At 41.8% G+C, this 16,178-nt stretch overlaps 1 protein-coding gene across 2 annotated transcripts in view; it reads left to right on the top strand.

The window, feature by feature from the left end:
* Positions 1–15,683, top strand: part of atr (ATR checkpoint kinase) — a 36,520-nt gene extending 20,837 nt beyond the window's left edge. For both annotated transcript variants that reach the window (XM_084045717.1, XM_084045718.1), the window contains 24 exons: positions 69–184; positions 358–478; positions 1,391–1,528; positions 2,077–2,248; positions 3,831–3,997; positions 4,366–4,530; positions 4,720–4,811; positions 5,101–5,192; positions 5,892–6,069; positions 6,678–6,863; positions 7,632–7,791; positions 8,204–8,383; positions 8,703–8,845; positions 9,154–9,251; positions 9,637–9,866; positions 10,190–10,324; positions 10,902–11,102; positions 11,571–11,714; positions 11,973–12,123; positions 13,302–13,458; positions 13,652–13,805; positions 14,139–14,290; positions 14,632–14,737; positions 15,407–15,683. In XM_084045717.1, coding sequence (XP_083901843.1) covers positions 69–184; positions 358–478; positions 1,391–1,528; positions 2,077–2,248; positions 3,831–3,997; positions 4,366–4,530; positions 4,720–4,811; positions 5,101–5,192; positions 5,892–6,069; positions 6,678–6,863; positions 7,632–7,791; positions 8,204–8,383; positions 8,703–8,845; positions 9,154–9,251; positions 9,637–9,866; positions 10,190–10,324; positions 10,902–11,102; positions 11,571–11,714; positions 11,973–12,123; positions 13,302–13,458; positions 13,652–13,805; positions 14,139–14,290; positions 14,632–14,737; positions 15,407–15,580 — 3,612 coding nt within the window. In that variant the 3' untranslated portion in view covers positions 15,581–15,683. The remainder of the gene's footprint in view (positions 1–68; positions 185–357; positions 479–1,390; positions 1,529–2,076; positions 2,249–3,830; positions 3,998–4,365; positions 4,531–4,719; positions 4,812–5,100; positions 5,193–5,891; positions 6,070–6,677; positions 6,864–7,631; positions 7,792–8,203; positions 8,384–8,702; positions 8,846–9,153; positions 9,252–9,636; positions 9,867–10,189; positions 10,325–10,901; positions 11,103–11,570; positions 11,715–11,972; positions 12,124–13,301; positions 13,459–13,651; positions 13,806–14,138; positions 14,291–14,631; positions 14,738–15,406) is intronic.
* The last annotated feature ends 495 nt before the right edge of the window (positions 15,684–16,178 follow it).

Here is a 16,178-nt window from a genome sequence, read left to right as displayed (position 1 = left end):
CACAGCAAGACATTTGGATATTGGAGCTAATGATCTTGCAATTTCTTTATGTGTGTCTGTCTGTGAAGGAGCTGCTGTCAGTCTTTGAGTGTCGTGAGGGTCGTACTGACTCTCCAGGCCGACGGCTGTGGAGGAGGTTCCCTGAACAGATCCAAGAGATCCTGGAGCCTCACCTCAACAGCAGGTTGACACATCAAAGCAAACACACACTCAATGACACTAGGGATGTGCATAGCTTACCAAAAGTATTCTTTGGAATATGTTCTTAAGAATTCATTTTCAAATATAAAACATATTATATTTGTTTTTCCGTTTTCTTAATTTGCCCACCCATCTTGGATTCATGTGTCCTTGCAGGTATAAGAGCTGTCAGAAGGAGGTGGACTGGTCTAAGCTGAAGAAGCCGGTGTACCTGAGCAACATGGGAAGCAAGTTCTCTGACTGGTCGGCTACATGGGCTGGATATCTCATTAGCAAAGTCAGTAAAAACATTTCAGAGGCTCCATTCATGCTTAAACACAAATTCAGAGTAGATGGATGTACTGTATATCTCCCCTGATAGGTTCACTGTTGTTCAACTCAGACCTTTTTAAAATGTTGATTCCCATCATTTATAATCGTGCATAGCACAACTTCATGATAGCTTTAGTTATTTACCATACTGCATATCTTCTCAATGGGCTTTAACACTGTCCGATGGGCCAAAATGCCTTCAAATATCATGATACATCTCCTTTATGAAAATTGGAACTAAACATTGTACTCGCATGTGTTCATGTATTTTTAATTTATTCATAACATTTTATGAATAATAGTAATATCACATTTGATTTGGAACAACTTTATGTAATCATTGCAGTATATCTCAGCCATAAACTCCATACTAGATTTCCAGAGAGCAGAAAGCTCAAAGTTGTAGCCTGGCTGATGCTATTTCTCAGGACACTACCACCGTGGATGTAAACGTATTGCGTAGGTGCTAAATAAAGCCAGTAAAACCTAGTAGAACGTATAGTTTGTAACCAAAGATTAAAATAATATGTCTCACTATACTGTGTGAGTTTTTCCAATCAGACTGTGTTCAAGCTCATGGACAAGTTGTTACAGTGTGTTGTTACGCTTGTGCTATGCATTATTATAAATGATCGCAAGATTCGCAATCAACATTTGAATGAGGTCACGTTTGAATAACAGCAAACAGATACTTTGACGTTATTTTCACCCATACATCGTCAATAGGATTGTTTGTGCACACACACTTTCAGAGTTAATGGATTTGAAACTGCTGTCGTATTTCTCTATAATGTCCAGACCATGTTTTCAAATTTACCACCTCTGTGGAACTTGCTGAAACCCAAACAGAAAAAGCGCAGTGTTTTTGATGTTCCAGGTGAGGCATGAGCTGGCCAGAAAGGTGTTCACATGCTGCAGTATCATCATCAAACACGACTACAAGGTCACCATCTACCTGCTGTCTCATATACTGCTCTACATGCTGCTGGGCTGCACTGACACCGAGCAACAGGAGGCGAGTCTATGTATTATTTGCTAGAGCTACAACTAACCATTATCTTCATAATAGCTTCATCGACAAATAAATCTATGTGAAAACCTTGGCAATAGAATGACTGTAAAATAATGTAATAAAGAACAAAATGATTGTAAGTGCCATCAGCCATCTTGAAATTACTTACTATGTTTGCCCAGTGGTAAAAAAATATAGCTTTTAACCAATGTAAAGGTTTTTTTCAGTTTTTTTTAACTGCTAATATCATAACATCATAAATAAGGTAAGAAAAACTTCGGGCGAAATTCTCCTTTAATGTTTAAACAATTACTCATTTACTGACATTTAATTTGTTGAATCCTCTGTCAATTATTAATTTAACTCCTAATATATTATATTTATAATTATATGCATGCACAAAAACATATTGATGGTCTGTGATCACATTGATTTTAGTCAGGTTTAAAGCTTGCTTTATCTGTCCATCCCTCCTTCGCTACTTCCCTTTCACACCATTCCTCCGTACTTACATCTTTATCTCCCTCCCATTCTTCCTTCCCTCCCCCCAGGTGAGGGAGGAGATGCTGGCCGTACTGACCGCGGATGACGGGCGAGGAGGGGGGCGTGTCCAGGAGACAGCCTCCAGCCTATCACAGCTCAGCACACAGACAGTGTTCAGTATGCTGGCTCACCTCACTCAGTGGAGTCGTCACATCCTGTCCTCCAAGTCCAAACAGAGTGGTGAGACACACACACACACACACACACACACACACACACACACACACACACACACACACACACACACACACACACACACACACACACACACACACACATAACATGTAACATGAAAGACATTTTAGAGGCCAATAAGACTACTACTACTGACTAATTCAACTAGCCAAATTAAAATGAAGAGATTGTGATTGTCATTACATTCTCTACAATCATGTGGGTGATTTACAGTATGTGTATCAAATATGGTTTTATTCAAATGCAATCAAAGGCTACAGCTTGTAATGCAAGCATTGGGATTTGCGGTTCCTCAGTGCTGCTGCCCCAGAGCATTTAGTGCCTACTGTTTTGGACATGAGACAGTCACATACTGTAAGTCGGGTCTACTCTGCGCAAATGTTTCATAAGGTTGGTAGATTCATCTGGCCAAATGAATCCAAATATAAGCTACTCACTGGTATGGTAAAATAATGATATGTCGGGATCGAGGTGGTAAAATAATGATATGTCGGGATCGAGGTGGTAAAATAATGATATGTCGGGATCGAGTGTGTCCATGCATCTGTTATGCAACTTTGGGAAAGTTGAATAAGCTTTAGTGGTGATCATGTACAGTCTCCATCTCCTCATTAATAACTTCAATTTAAGTGGACCAAGGACAGCTCACAGTTCATGTGGTTTAGAACCATGGACAGAGCTCACCTGTCCACTGGACTACTCAGCACCATGGACAGCTCACAGTTCATGTGGTTTAGAACCATGGACAGAGATCACCTGTCCACTGGACTACTCAGCACCATGGACAGCTCACAGTTCATGTGGTTTAGAACCATGGACAGAGCTCACCTGTCCACTGGACTACTCAGCACCATGGACAGCTCACAGTTCATGTGATTTAGAACCATGGACAGAGCTCACCTGTCCACTGGACTACTCAGCACCATGGACAGCTCACAGTTCATGTGGTTTAGAACCATGGACAGAGATCACCTGTCCAGCACTACTCAGCACCACAGACAGCTCCACTCTGCTCAAACTAGTTTGTTTACAACAAAACTATAGGCTAGTAGTAATACTGTACAATAAATGGGCAATGATTTATTGTTCACACTATTGGCTGTTGGATATGAAAAGTGTAGTGTAGAGGAGTTGGCTGCAGGCAGCTCATCTGTGTAACTCTTCTGTGTTTGTCACAGTCAAACAAACTCCGGTGGCAACATGTTTTATCCATGCCTATCATTTATGTCCCCTAGTCGAGCCATCTCTGCAGAAACTAATGCGCTGAAACCTGCTTGGCAACGGGTCACAGACGCACCTCCACGTGAGAGAGCGCGGAGGTGCATGGAGTATCTTACAAATGTAAGATACACCATGCACGATTTGTTGACTAAATGTTACGTCCTGGCATTTCTACCTGCATTTAGACTTTGAAAATTCATAAAGATCAATAAATGTAGCATAAACGTAATATTTACAGTATCTCTGTGGGGGATTTAACAATAATAACAACAAAGTTGTATTTGCGCTTATTTCTCTGTCTGTGATGGATTTAATAATAACACTGTATTTGTCTTTCTGCCTCCAGAGAGTGGCGAGTATCAGCGAGTGGTGGCCTTCCTGAAGGGCATTCCTCAAGACGTGCTGGCCAGGGCCTCACTGCGCTCCAAAGCCTACACCAGAGCACTGATGCACTTTGAAGCCTACATCCTGGAGAACAAAGAGAACATCCAGGACCATCTCACCTTCCTCCAGGTTGGACCACAAGGAGCTGTTCATTAACCACTTAAACCCTATATACAGTACTTCATTGACCAGCTAGGGTGCCTCAGGGGTCTGGTTTGGTCCCCTCTGCCATAGCTGAATGGGTGCGGCCATAGCTGAATGGTTAGAGAGGCTATCAGCATATCTGTTCGGCCAGAATAGGGATGCTTGGGTTCATGTTGTTCACCCAGATCAGGCTCAGCTCCTGCATTTCAAAACCCTGAACTGGAACAAAGAAAGGGATAAATTATTCCTCTTAGGTTGTTTGACATTTCCCATAAAATTGATCGCAGATAGGATTAGACAGATTATAGAGGGCTGCATTGTCTCGCTTAGCAACTGTGATTGGCTGTTGATAGACGCTGTACGCGGCGATGCACGAGCCTGACGGAGTGAGGGGTGTCAACGCACTGAGGAGGGAGGAGCCATCGCTACGGGAACAGATTCTAGAACACGAGAGCATCGGCCTGCTCCGGGACGCCACCGCCTGCTACGACCGTGCCATTCAGCTGGAGTCAGATCAGGTGCAGTACGCAGGCGTGTGCACACACAAACAGGCATAAACAGTTCTGTCCATCTCAGCAACAAAAACATTTCCACATCTTACAGTACAAATTATCGACGGAATACAATAAGTGTAATGATGGACAGCAATTTGAATCAGATATCACGTCATTATATTTTTCCACCCTTCTCTTTCTATTTATATGTAGATTGGTCACTATCATGGCGTGATGAGTTCCATGCTTGGTCTGGGACAGCTATCCACTGTTATCACCCAGGTTAATGGAGTACTGACCAACAGGTGTGAGACACACGCACGCACACACACACAGATTATTCTTCATATGTTCTTCACCAAATATGCTGTTTACAAATACTGTTTTAAATATCCATTTCAACCATTTGTTGTAATGTAACTAAAACTATATACAGTACATGCAACAATATAATATTAAATGTTATTTAAACAGTAAAGTGTTAATGTATCCATTTGCTGAGTCTGGGAGTGTACACTCTCAGAGTTAAAATAAGACTGAGGATTTTACTATGTACCATTACACTTGAATTGAATCACATGTGTACGTGTTTAGGCCCCAGTGGAAGTCGGACCTGAATGCCTACAGAGTGGAGGCTGCCTGGAAACTCAGTAAATGGGACCTGCTGGAAGATTACTTGGGTTCAGGTAATTACACACTTGGCAGCCTAAAATCCAATCTATTCAGTCCAATTACTCAGCACAGTGTAATTGACAGTTGATATTACTTTAAAAAAAAATCCAAAAAGGGTAGCACATCCAAAAATGTAAAGATACTGGACTTTGGGTCTAGCACTCCACCGAGAAAACCCATTGTTGATGCGCAACCTCTTTTTCTTATTTAGTTGATATTACTTCTCCTCTCTCTCTTCGCGTTCTCACTTTATGTGCACCAAAAAGTATTTTAACTCATTGACTGCCACTAACGAGTACACTTGTCAATTGGCCCGAGGCTCACACTGCCATAGACCATATCCACACGGCGGCCATATTGCTATTAAGTTAATGAAGTGCCACCCCGGTTGCCACCGCAACGGGGTGGCTCTTTCAATGTGAAATTCCAAAATGGCCACGTGTGAATATGGTCAATTGACGAGTTGACGAGTGTGTGGTGTTTTCAATGGTTTACGCTAGAGGGCGCTGTTCCACAGCCTGTGAATCATGATGATGATGAAGACAAAGATCACGTGATCACAACAACATGGAGCTGGTTTCGATCAGTATTATAGGTCAAAAATGTCAACATTTTAACAGTGTAACACATGTTGAAAGGGTTGTGCAACAAAGTATAAATTAGCATTTGGCCGTTGAAGGTCCCATTGTCATGTGTTGTATTGACACGTTCAGATGAGCAGTCCAGTACGTGGGGAGTGCGCCTGGGCCAGATGCTGCTGGCTGCTAAACAGCAGCCTGCCGAGGCCTTCTATGAGAAGCTGAAGCTGGTCAGGAAGGAGCAGGTGGTCCCTCTGTCTGCTGCCAGCTATGAGTGCGGGACCTACCAGAGGGGATACGAGTACATTGTTAGGTGTGTGTGTGTGTTTTGTTGGAATCATTATTAAAATATTAAAAAACTATGTGTATCTGCAAAAGCCATACATATATGGAATAGCTGTGAAAATGATTTACAAATGTGTAGCACTATCTGCAAATTTAAGAAAATGTATAAAATTAATATGTAATGAAATTAAAAACGTTACTATAACAAATATAATATGTCATTCTTACAAACATATTTAGAAATATTGTTTTTGTTTCTACTGATTGATTATTCTGCAATTGTTTTTCTGTTTTATATAGCTTATTTAAAGTAAGAAGGGTAGGCACTATAAGTTAAAGCTTCAGCTTAAACCTTTTTGGTCTAGCTGTCTTGTGCTGTTTTGTTTTTATTGTATGAAATGTCATATTTGTACATTGCTCATGACCAAAATCAAACTATAGCTAACTAACTAACTGTTGTTGGAATCAATCACACTTTATTTATATAAAACATTTTATACATTAAAATGCAATATAATGCGTTTAAGTGTGTGTGTGTGTGTGTGTGTGTGTGTGTGTGTGTGTGTGTGTGTGTGTGTGTGTGTGTGTGTGTGTGTGTGTGTGTGTGTGTGTGTGTGTGTGCGTGCGTGCGCATAGGCTTCACATGCTGAGTGAGTTGGAGCATGCATTCACTGAGCTGCTGCAACAGAGCAATGACTCCATACCCAGCCTCATCCCACTGTCCCTCCATTGGTCAGAGCGACTGGAGATGACCCAGAATTCCTTCAGGGCCAAGGAACCAATCCTGGCCCTGCGTCGAGCCCTGCTCAGCCTCGGATCAAGGTAAGGATGATGTGTGCCGATTGTCACACACACACACACATACACTTTTTCATTGTATCAAGGTGTCTCTAGTCCTGTCACTAATACACCTGTCACTAATACACATATTTCTTTTTTTTGTTGCCTTGACATTTTTTTTCCTGGCATATTGAAATTGGCACAATGAAAATCTTCTATAGTGAACAATGAACAGCATTAGTTATGTACGACAACTGCTACTAATCCAGCTTGTTGCACTACAATGACAGGCCATAAATCAAACACCTAACACCTTTGCAACAGGGATGATGTTACCAGTGAGATAAGAGAGTTCCTCTGCCTGTCTTATATTACTGGTATGTCGCCAACCGAGCCAGTAATACCATTAACTGGTTAAGAAATAATGATTACCAGATATTAACAATGTATCAGGGTAGTATTGCATTTCCTTGGGTTAAAACAGATGGATGGATTGTCATGAAACTTGGTGTGAATGATCATACCGCTGGCCCGAAGGGCTGATTCACTGGAATTACATTATCAAAGTTACATGATTGGTCATATCTGAACAATCTAAACAAGAATTATTGGTGTATGCTGCCAGGCAGTACTTGGCTACTTGCACCTCTATGCACCTCCACATTTTTACATTGGTCACCACCATTCAGAGGTGAGTATATTTATCTAGTACAAAGCATTTGATCAGTAACCCACACTAATCCAGCCAACTCTCAGCTGTTCATACTCGGGCATAAATCAAACTCAGGCTGTGTCTTTGTGTGGCCCCAGGCCAGCGTGTCAGGAGCAGGTGGGGGATTGCTGGCTCCAAAGCGCCCGTGTGGCCAGGAAGGCAGGACACCACCAGACAGCCTACAATGCTCTGCTCAATGCAGAAAAAACACACCGGGCCGAGCTGCTCACAGAGAAAGCCAAGTGGCTCTGGTCCAAGGTATACGACTACACACACACACACACACACACACACACTCGAGGGTCAGGATTCATTTGCTTTGTGGTCAATCAGTTGACATGGATGTTAATCACTTAGTCCTATATTAAACAATTTTGAAAATTGACCATCTACTCGCTGAAGCTTTATTTTACATTTTTCCTATTTTTCCTATTTTACATGACCAAAATAAGGATGCCAAGTTGAAAGTTGTTGAAGAAAAATATATATATTTTATTAACTCAGTTGTGCAATGCATGTACTGTTTGAAAGTAAATCATTGAGAAACGCAAGAAAGCTTTTAATTCGCATGACTGGTTGGATCATGAACTGATATCCACACAGACACACACACACACACGCACCAAAACTAATTAAGTGTACAATTTATGCCTTGTCTCTCTGTCTCCAGGGAGACGTGCACCAGGCTCTGATTGTCCTCCAGAAGGGTGTGACCCAGTGTTTCCCAGACGACCAGCCCCTGTCGGACCCTCGTACCCTGCAGACCAAAGGCAAGGCCATGCTGCTGGTGGGACGCTTCATGGAGGAGACGGCCAACTTTGAGTCCAACGCCATCATGAAGGCCTATAGGGTACCAAGATAGAACACAGCTTATGTATTACTGTACATACAAATGATACTAAATTATAATACCCTTGATTGACATAGAACTTATCTAAAACAGTAGACTTTCTTGAAAAACAAGGACTGGTTAAGGGATGTAGAATTCAGATGGAAAGGAATGTCTTGATAACCTGACTCTGTCAAATGGAAGAAGCTTGCGACACACATTTTTTCCGGAGGGAGGGGGGTTTATCAGGCTAATGTCTTGAATCAACAAAGAGAAATACATCAAGAATGCATTATGTATACATACATTCATTATGTATGTTTTTTTTCTTTTTTTTTAGGATGTGACCAACCTGCTACCAGAGTGGGAGGATGGAAACTTCTACCTGGCCAAGTACTATGACAAGCTCATGCCCATGGTCACTGACAATAAACTAGAGAAGCAAGGAAACCTCATCCGATACATCGTTACATACTTTGGAAAGTGAGGGCCATTTCGTTTTTTGCCAGCTTAAAAAAAAATCTTAAATTGTAAATGAAACAAAGCATCCTAGTTTTAAATCTAGCACATTACTTTGTGGTAGCATGATGGTATAGACTAGGAAAAAAAGGCAGGGGCCAAGAATGGCGGACACCAGTCAGCAAAGTAAAAGGGTTTAAGGGGTTAAGCTGTTAAAAACTACAGTGACAAGCTATAATTCAACATTACTGTACCTTCTTATAGACTAATTTATTTTTCATTTAATTACTGGCTAATTTATGAACCACTAACCAGGTTTCTTCTGCTTCCAGAGCTCTGCAGTTTGGGAACCAGTATATCTACCAGGCTATGCCCCGCATGCTTTCCCTCTGGCTGGACTTTGGAGCTAAGGTCTATGAGTGTGAGAAAAGTGAGTGGTACAGTACGGTGAGGGTACACATGTCCTAACAGGGTGTGTTAGTGTCAAATCATGATACAAATACTTAGTCTATCCATGTGAGCTCAGGGCACACTAGCAAAAGTTACCAATCTGTTGAGCCACCTGAAAATGGATTTTCTGTTCATTAAAGAGCTGGTGAGATAAGGAGACAGACCCCTGTTACTGCACGAAGTAAACACTATAGCAATAATTACAACAGAATATAGAGCTTTAACTTTTTTACTTGTTCTTTTGTTTTAATCAAAAAATATCACTTACAGTACACCACCTTTAATTTCACAATCTATTAAGAGTTCATTCCTTTTAAAAGCGTACCAACAAAGGTATTGGTTTTGTCTTTGTGTTTGTGGTGTAGCGGGGCGAGCAGACAGGACGATGCGTATGGAGATGAGTAAGATCAACACGGCGATGAGTGAGCACTGTGACAGCCTGGCACCCTACCAGTTCCTCACAGCCTTCTCCCAGCTCATCTCCAGGGTGTGTCACTCCAGTGACGAGGTCTTCAGGGTTCTCATGGCCATCGTGGCCAAGGTCTTTCTGGCGTACCCTCAGCAGTCCATCTGGCTGATGACGGCTGTATCCAAGGTGGGGACGTGTGGCCGTGGGTGTGTTTTGTGTTATTCTGAGTAGCGTGTGAGACAATATTTGGGTGTTTGTTGGTCTGTTTCTGTGTGAATTACGGTCATTTGTGTTGTGCATATTAGTGTTGTCACTGTTTTGAAGTTTAACTGTGTCGTAAATGTATCAATATAATCTATGTATTCATTTGAACATATTCTCTGTGTGTGTGTGTGTGTGTGTGTGTGTGTGTGTGTGTGTGTGTGTGTGTGTGTGTGTGTGTGTGTGTGTGTGTGTGTGTGTGTGTGTGTGTGTGTGTGTGTGTGTGTGTGTGTGTGTGTGTGTGTCAGTCATCCTACCCCATGCGTAAGAACCGCTGTAATGAGATTTTGAAGAAGGCTGTCAGTCTTAAAGAGCCTCTGAGGAAGTTTATTGGAGATGCCAACAGGTTGACCGACAGGCTGCTGGAACTCTGCAACAAGCCGGTACACACACACACACACACACACACAATTTCAAGTGTTTGTGTGTGCGTGCGCCCACACACAAAACAGATTGATCTTTTTTTCCAAAGAAGGGTTTTTTTCTGGCATCTGGCAGACTACCAGGTCATCCAAAATCTTTCTTCATATTAGTGGACAATACTTGGAACTCTCATCAACTTAGTATTATTATTGGATGTAATACTGACAACCTTGTAGGAATAACAGCAACTTGTTATGCCTAGCAGTTGCAGGCACACATCCTAACTTAGTAACTTAGTTGCAAAATACATGCATAACTGATTTAACCCCAGCATCCATGTTCTGGGGGGAAGAGATTTTGTATAGATGGAAAATCGCGGTCCAAGTACAGAGCCTCAGGTCCAATTCACTAAGAAGCAGTATTTGAACACCTATGGGGAAAAACCTGAACAGTAAATATTAGTTTAACTCATACACCACTTGTATACCATACAGGCCTGCATGCACATATTTGTGATGCTTATGTCTGTATTTGTGTCTACTATAATTGCATGAATGTATGTATTTCTACTTAAAAGCATACATGCGTCTCCCCCAGGTGGATGGGAACAGCACCACTCTCAGTATGAGCGTTCACTTCAAGCAGCTGAAGCGCATGGTGGAGGAGCCCAACTTCAGCCAGATACTAATCCCACTGCAGTCTGTCCTCATTCCTACACTGCCCTCTACTGGGGGAGCCAACACTCAGCATGACGCCTTCCCTGGGCACTGGGCCTACCTTGCTGGCTTTGAAGATTCGGTATGGGGGAGCGAGAAAGTGAAACGGCACAACAATCCTCAACAAACATTTCTTTAGATAAATTTAAAGTATGTTTAAAAACATGAAATATGTATACATGTAAGGGAGAACAGCACCTTAAGCAGAGAACCAACAAGTTAAAGCTATACTATCAGAGCTGCTTTTTAGTCACAAGTCTGAAGACAAATCTCAAGCTTTTAGTGACAAGTCTCAAGTCAAGTCCCAGATGGATTGCGTCGCAGTGTTAGTTTAAAAGTGTTATTTTATTTTAGTGACACAATCGTGACACAAAGTATACATTTATGGTGTATGGTAGGTGTATGTTTTGTTTGTGTACGGTAATTCTGTGTGTGTGTGTGTGTGTGTGTGTGTGTGTGTGTGTGTGTGTGTGTGTGTGTGTGTGTGTGTGTGTGTGTGTGTGTGTGTGTGTGTGTGTGTGTGTGTGTGTGTGTGTGTGTGTGTGTGAAGGTGGAGATCCTGGCCTCCTTACAGAAACCTAAGAAGATCGGTTTGAAGGGGACGGATGGGAGAAGCTACACCATGATGTGTAAACCCAAAGACGACCTGAGAAAGGACTGCCGACTCATGGAGTTTAATTGTCTTATCAACAAGGTGAGTGTGTCTGTCTGTCTGTCTGTCTGTCTGTCTGTCTGCACATGTGGGAGATAGAGTATAGTTTATTCACATGTACACAGTCAAATCTTCATTGTTTCTTTATCCATGTGTAACTCACAGAGTGTTCAACCAAATTGGACCTAGTTACATGTGTGCTCTCTTTGAGTAAAATTAACACTGAGGATTTTACAGTGTAAAATATGGCATGTGTATGTGTGTGTGTGTGTGTGTGTGTGTGTGTGTGTGTGTGTGTAGTGCCTGCGTAAAGATGCTGAGTCGAGGAGGAGGGAGCTCCACATCCGCACGTACGCTGTGATTCCTCTGAATGAGGAGTGTGGCATCATTGAATGGGTCAACAACACCGCTGGCCTGAGACACATCCTCACCAAGCTGTACAAGGAGAGAGGTACACACACACACACACACACACACACACACACACACACACACACACACACACACACATGCATTGTATGCATGAAAGATTTCAGGCCTGCAGGGCTCTTGGCAGGGCTATGCAGCCACATTTGCATACACATTTGTGTAGACACACAATTACACACTGGATTCATTATAAAACGCATCTTAATATTATGATAGGTAGACAGATGCCAGGTTCATTTGTTGACCAGGCATCCTATAGTTTGTATAGTTTCAATGTACAGATTATTTATTTTTTGATATTATACTGTTTAGACTGATGATAGTTTCTTGGTTTACCTATGATCCTAGATTTACTATTTCTATGCATTTGATGTATTACCTCGTGTTTACCTTGTATTTACCTGTAATTTGCTCTGGATTAAGAGCGTCTGCTAAATGCTTAAATTGTAAATTGATGATGCATTGATGTGCTGTTCCATCAACACATCTAGTATTACAGCTACACACTAGAATCCTGAGTGTTAATTCAAGTCGACACGATTCAAAGTTAAGTAAATGTAAACGAATGCTTTTCTTTACACCATTAGAGTGTACGCATGTAACCAAACGCACCCATACCCTTAAGGGTCCATTTGTTATCAACTTTTGCAACTTGACACTCCCAGTTACAAATCATTTCTAACTACCCATTTAATTGGGTCTTAACTCATTCACTCCCAGCGTTAAAACATCGTCTACCGTCCCCTTACCAGCGAAAACAGCGATTTTACTGTACCTTTGAAAAATCATGGAATATTCAGAAATCAAAAAAACAGAAATCCGAGAAGATTTGACTTTTATAAATCCTTTAACATGGAAGATGCCTAGATTTATTTTTTTGTGATCACGTGATTTCTGGGTGTACTCTTCTTTGGTGGTGCTTGGATCCTTCACAGGCTCCCCACGCACCCCCCCCCCCCCCCCCCCACCACCACCACCAAAAAAACAAAATGGGTAAATTAACCACTTGAATTAACCCTAGCATCCCTATTCTGGGACTGGGGGAAACTTTGTGTAGACGGATAAAAGAGGACCAAGGACAGAAACAATTCACATTCTGTTTACTAAGTCAAGAGGGTTTACGTGGTTAGTGAGAATTTTAGTGTGTGTGTGTGTGTGTGTGTGTGTGTGTGTGTGTGTGTGTGTGTGTGTGTGTACTAGCTGTGTACCTGTCCGGTAAGGAGTTGAGGAAGCTGATTCTTCCAAAGACGGCTCCCTTCGAGGAGAAGCTCCGCATCCACAAGGAGGTGCTATGTGCTCGACACCCCCCTGTCTTCCATGAGTGGTTCCTCCGAACCTTCCCCGACCCAACGTCTTGGTACGCCCCACCGCCAGATGGACTGATAATAATGATATTATATGTCGCCTGTGCAGTTTTGTCATATACTGTTTACCGTTCGTTGTGGACTCTTTTTTGGGGGGCAGGGAAAACTGAACCAGTTCATGACCAAGGTTCAGGATACATCATTTTGTGTGTATTTGGATGTAATTTATATTTCATCATGCAACAGGTACAGCAGTCGCTCTGCGTACTGTCGGTCCACTGCTGTGATGTCCATGGTGGGCTACATCCTGGGCCTGGGCGATCGCCATGGAGAGAACATCCTGTTTGACTCCTTCACTGGGGAGTGTGTTCACGTTGACTTCAACTGCCTCTTCAACAAGGTTTGTAGGAAATAGAAGATGAAATGCCTACCATACACTGTGTGTGTGTGTGTGTGTGTGTGTGTGTGTGTGTGTGTGTGTGTGTGTGTGTGTGTGTGTGTGTGTGTGTGTGTGTGTGTGTGTGTGTGTGTGTGTGTGTGTGTGTGTGTGTGTGATAGAGAATGTGTTTAAATAGGGATTGTTATAAATGTGAAGATGATATCATCTACGCTGTTAATTCAAAAATGGTTACATTTGTACACTGTTGCAGTTACGAACATGAATAAATGAACACTGAGGATTCTTTTTTATGTTGCCTTTTCATCCTGTCTCTCTCTCTTTCTCTACCACCAGGGGGAGACATTCGATGTCCCCGAGGTGGTCCCGTTCCGTCTGACACAGAACATGGTTCATGCCATGGGCCCCATGGGCACCGAGGGCCTCTTCAGACAGGCCTGTGAGGTCACAATGAGACTGATGAGGGACCAGAGAGAGCCACTAATGAGGTACACACACACACACACACACACACACACACACACACACACACACACACACACACACACACACACACACATATTATTAGGTTTCTCATGTGCCTTAATTCTTCTAAAGCCTTCTTTAGTAAACTATGAAACAGGTAGTAGATATAATTATAATCCGGTAGTGAGCCAGAAAACGTATTTAGAAGATAGGGGTCCTGTGCTGAAGAATTTGCTGCTGTTCAAAAGGTTTTCTCAGTTTGGTTTGACATAATACTAGTAATACTACCATAATACTACCAAAACCACCCTTGCACAGATCCTTTGTTGTGTAATTTTATGCTTTATTTATGTGTTTGTACCAGTGTCCTGAAGACCTTTCTTCATGACCCTCTGGTGGAGTGGAGCAAACAGGAAAAAGGCCCGTCGAAAAGCCAAGCCAACGAGACCGGAGAGATACTCAATGAGAAGGTGATTCCTATATCTCTCTTTCTCCCCATTCTCTCTATCTTCCCCTATTCCTCTCTCCCACACTGTTGTCTGTCTGTCCTCTTTCAATCGTTGCCTTTTTATTTTGTGCCACCAATATCTCAACTCCTAACCTTGACTGATTTCCTGTAATGTTCTCCCGCAGCTGGAGTGTTCTATGAACACAATGCTTCGTAAGAATGGTGTTGGTATAACTAAGAGTTGTATAACTAAGAGTGTCTAACTATGATGATACAAGTAGCTTTCAGTACATTGTACATAACGGTTCTTCTCCATAAAGGAGGGCAATGAGGAAATGGCTATCCTATTACAACAACAAAAGATTACCCAGAAATGTTGTGGTAATCCAGTGGAAAATCACAATAATCCTGTCTGACGTGGAGTGGAGTTCTTCACATCTGCCTTGTTATTTTCTAATATCAGGGCAGATCATCATGCATTATAGCTCTCTTATAATATAAAACATCCTTACATTATAAAACAATTTGTCACAGCAAAGAGTCTCAGGATGAATTCAGTTGTAAACTAACCCAAATAGCCCGTGTGTTTTTCACTGTTCTTTCACGTATTAGTGCCGACTGGCTTTTTGATATTTATTTTCTCTCTCCTCTGCTTCTCGACCTTCATTATCTCTGTCCTCGTCTCCGCCAGGCAAAGACTCATGTGTGTGATATTGAGCAGCGTCTCCAGGGTGTGATAAAGAGCGGGAACAAAGTGCTTGGCTTGCCTCTGTCCATAGAGGGACACGTCCACTACCTCATACAGATATCCACAGATGACAACCTCCTCTGTCAGATGTACCTGGGCTGGGGGCCCTACTTGTAACCAATGTGTACACCAGATTGGAGTAAAAATATATAGTTTTTTAACCAGTGTGGAGTACCAGGCCCAGGGTCTGCATATTTCTGAAGGATCATCAAACCCCCACACAGCTATATATATATATATATATATATATATATATATATATATATATATATATATATATATATATATATATATATATATATATATATATATATATATATATATATATATATATATATATATATATATACACATATTTCCCAAAAAGTGAAACGTTACATTTATTGTACCGTACAGTAATGCTTCTTTTCTTGCTTTGTTATCACTGACTGACCGCACTGTCTGGTTTCATGTCCTGAAAGAAGATTTATTTTTTGTTGCACATTTTTTGTTGCACTACTGTGAAATTTGTTTTGTATTAAAAAAAGTGTTTTGCAAACTGTCTGTCTGTCTGTCTGTTAGTTAATAAACCTGTGCTGCTATGGATTGGCCAAACAGCTTGCCATTCTCACCCAAGCACCAATTAGAGCCAGGTCTTTACGTCCTGTAAGAAAAGACTTGGAAGAACGTTAAGAGGATAATGGAGAGGATAATCACGGAAGAGAGGAAGTGAGTG

This window comes from Gymnoscopelus microlampas, assembly GCF_963454915.1.
Source record: "Gymnoscopelus microlampas genome assembly, chromosome: 20".
NCBI classification, from domain to species: Eukaryota; Metazoa; Chordata; class Actinopteri; order Myctophiformes; family Myctophidae; genus Gymnoscopelus; species Gymnoscopelus microlampas.
The sequence above is the reverse complement of the archived record's forward strand: the minus strand, read 5'-3'. Positions and strand labels throughout refer to the sequence as shown.